A 3011-nucleotide genomic window follows, 5' to 3' on the forward strand; every position below is an offset into this window, starting at 1 on the left:
TGGGGCCCCTGGAAAAAGGCCCCCCCAGCTTCCTTGTAGCCCCCAAGGGCCTTCCTTGTAGGTCCCCCCCAATTAATTAGTAGCAGTAGCATTGTTAATACTATCAATATCACTATAATATTCATTTATATTCAATTATCAAACAGTTCTTATCTCAATCCATGAGCTTCCCTGTCTTCGCCTCCAACCATGCCCCTCCACTGGAGGAGGGGGAGGTGAGCGGGTGGCTGCGTGGTACTTCACTGCCGGCTGGGGCTCAACCCCAACACACGGGCAGAAGAACTCCCGGCTGTTTAAAACACACGTGGCCATGAGCTGTGCAGACGGGCGATCGGGGCGGTGCCATGTGCTAGGCCCGGCAGCACACAGGCCAGGCAGCGGGCTGCGGCAGGGCTGAGGCTGGTGGCACCTCAGTTTGGCAGTTGTGGTGTGGGTATCCCAGGCTGCAGCGCGACGCAAAGCCTTGGGGGTCATGGTTTGCCGTGCGTGGGTTCATTTAGTACTAGACACACAGGGCAAGTAATTCACTGCCCTGAGACTCATGCGACCGCAGGGAATTCCCTGAGGCTGCACAGCTCTTACCCTGAGCAGGATTTGGAGCTGCTAGGAAAGGGCAGCATTGTCTGATATTTATGTAATCGTTCTCTTGATCATGCTTGAATGAAAAGCAATCTGGGAGCAGTGACATCGCAGGCCATTCAGGGTGAGCTACGCTGCAGTTTCCAGCTCGGCGTTAACCAGGTTTCTGGGAGCAGACCTGCCCAAGGGATGCTGAGACGCTGCAACCTGTGAGCTGCGCTGCAGGTCACGGCATTTCTGAGTGCAGTGCCAGCCAGTGGGAAGGCAAACGCCACCACACCATGCGAGGCAGCCAAGCTGGGGGGTCCCACAGTCTCCTGCACCCTGCACAGCTGGTAAGAGCCAGTTCCAGCTCAGAAAGGGAGTTACATTTACCCTCCATGGGGAATCTGGAGCTATTTCTACATGTGTTGCTGTCTCGCACCATCCTGTTGTGACTCTGGATATTTTGTTCCTCTTGGAGCCCCGCTCCTTCGGAGACTGGAGTATACAGGAATGTCCCTTGTCAACATGAAATGCAGAAAAACTATTCTCTATCATACATAGATCAAGGTCTGAAAACTCCAGCTGCGGAATTTCAACATGCAAGCCCTTCAGTGTATTTTACAGTGACCTTATTTATGGTGTGGGATTGGCTGCCTAACCAATCCTCTGACTTACACCTGCTCCTCTCCTACCCACCCGGAGCACACTCGCTCCTCTCCTCTCTCAGCATTTCTGTCTGGGGCTGTGATCGTCACTTCAGCTAACCTCGCCCTGCAGGTCCCCTCAGGAGACGCTGCGTTTCGGTGGTCCCAGCCCGCTGGATGTCCAGAAACTGCAGCTGTGCCACACTCTACGCTTGCCAGAGCCACCGCGTTTGGCACGCGAGGGCCTTAACCACAAGTCACCGCTGGCTGGGCGAGTTTTCTGGCAGTGTGGCAATGAGCTCGTTCTGATGTTCTTCCAGCCACTGGCAAAGGGAGGATCCTAAGGTGGGTTCCCATACAGGGCTACCAAAGGGGTCATCACCTTAGAAACAGCTTCGCCTGTGACCCTGTGTGTATTGGAGCAGGTCTGCAGGGGCCTATGCGAAATGGTGTCGCGGTGTCTGGGTTTCAGGGCGACGCTGTGTCGCTCACAGCCACTCCGGCGGATCTCAGAGCTCTCTGAGCACATTTATAAGACAGCGAGGTATTAATAAAAGGCTCCAAATGAATTGGCAACCAAATTAAGTCACTTCATACACCACAAGTTTTGAAAGACACTACAGAGCTAGTGCAGCGGTAATTAGGCAGGCTTAGGGAAATGAAAACTGAGGGTCTTTATCACATGTGTCCTGGAAAAATCTGTGGGCTATACAGACACAATAGGCTTGTGTTCTTAAAACTTCCACGTGTACAGTGTTAAGCATACTGAAGATAAAGACATTTTAAAGATAACATGTAAGAAAGGCATAGTACTCACTCTTCCTCGTATATCTTTCTGCAAAAGAGAAGAAAACAAAACATACATTAGAGTCCTCCTAAAAGGATTTGTGCAGATCAGGGGCCAGACTCTCAGATACACTTCAGTGACACAGAGCAGGCGTAACCAGCCAGTTAGCGTCGGTTTATGGCTGCTGTGTGTCAGCCGAACTGCACCCAACAGCCGGAGGGTACCGGTGCGTCTGGCCCTATATCTTTTGGAAAGGACAGCCCCAAACAAGAAAGGATTGCCAGAAACCTGGCTTGGGCTGTCAGACCCAGCCTTGTCCTAACAGTGTTAGCGAAGGAAGCTTGGGTTGCTGTGCTAACGGCGGTGAGCAACAAGGCCTTAATGCCAAAGTAAAATGAAACACGTCGTTCTTACACGTTACATATGCTCCGCCTACTCTCTTTACACAGAAATGTATTTCTGAATGAGAAAATACATTTCAGCCTTACAGGACATAGAATCAAGGAAGCTGCTCGGTTTCAACTGAAACCTCTTCAGAGCAGGGTGGTGTTAGTATGTACGCCGAAAGCAGCAGGGACGTACAATTGTACTTTGGAAACAGGTGAACGTGCACACTGAATATTTTCCTTGTGGCATGAATTCCCTCAAGTGCAAGGGAAGCACAGTGTTGCTCCATCTCTGCGTTCGTCTTGCCTGACCTCACGTCGTCAGCCACTGGTCCTGGATGTGCCTCCACTTATCCCTTGCCCACCGGTGCCCACTGAGCATCTGGAGGCTGGTGCTCATCGTGTCAGCACTTCACGTGCTCGTGACGTCCCTCTGCAATGGGGACCAAGCTGCCTGAGGCGGCAAGCAGAGCAGGTGTTGCCAGCATCCTTCCTTTTTTTACCAGCTGCACTGCTTCAGCTAAGCAGCAGCATCCCCAGGTCACATAATCGCTGCTGAAGCACGGGACTCCACGGAATTTGGACTTGCACATGTCTCCAAGGCAGACACTGCGCCTTGGCAGGGAATTT

General features: G+C 52.0%; 1 protein-coding gene across 1 annotated transcript in view; it reads right to left on the reverse strand.

Annotated features, from left to right (window-relative positions):
* Positions 1–1863: 1863 nt before the first annotated feature.
* Positions 1864–3011, reverse strand: part of LOC104505924 (rho guanine nucleotide exchange factor 38-like) — a 20344-nt gene continuing 19196 nt past the window's right edge. The window contains exon 5 of the mRNA XM_010146691.1: positions 1864–2043. Coding sequence (XP_010144993.1) covers positions 2022–2043 — 22 coding nt within the window. The 3' untranslated portion in view covers positions 1864–2021. The remainder of the gene's footprint in view (positions 2044–3011) is intronic.

This window comes from Eurypyga helias, unplaced genomic scaffold, assembly GCF_000690775.1.
Source record: "Eurypyga helias isolate BGI_N326 unplaced genomic scaffold, ASM69077v1 scaffold9972, whole genome shotgun sequence".
Taxonomy (NCBI): Eukaryota; Metazoa; Chordata; class Aves; order Eurypygiformes; family Eurypygidae; genus Eurypyga; species Eurypyga helias.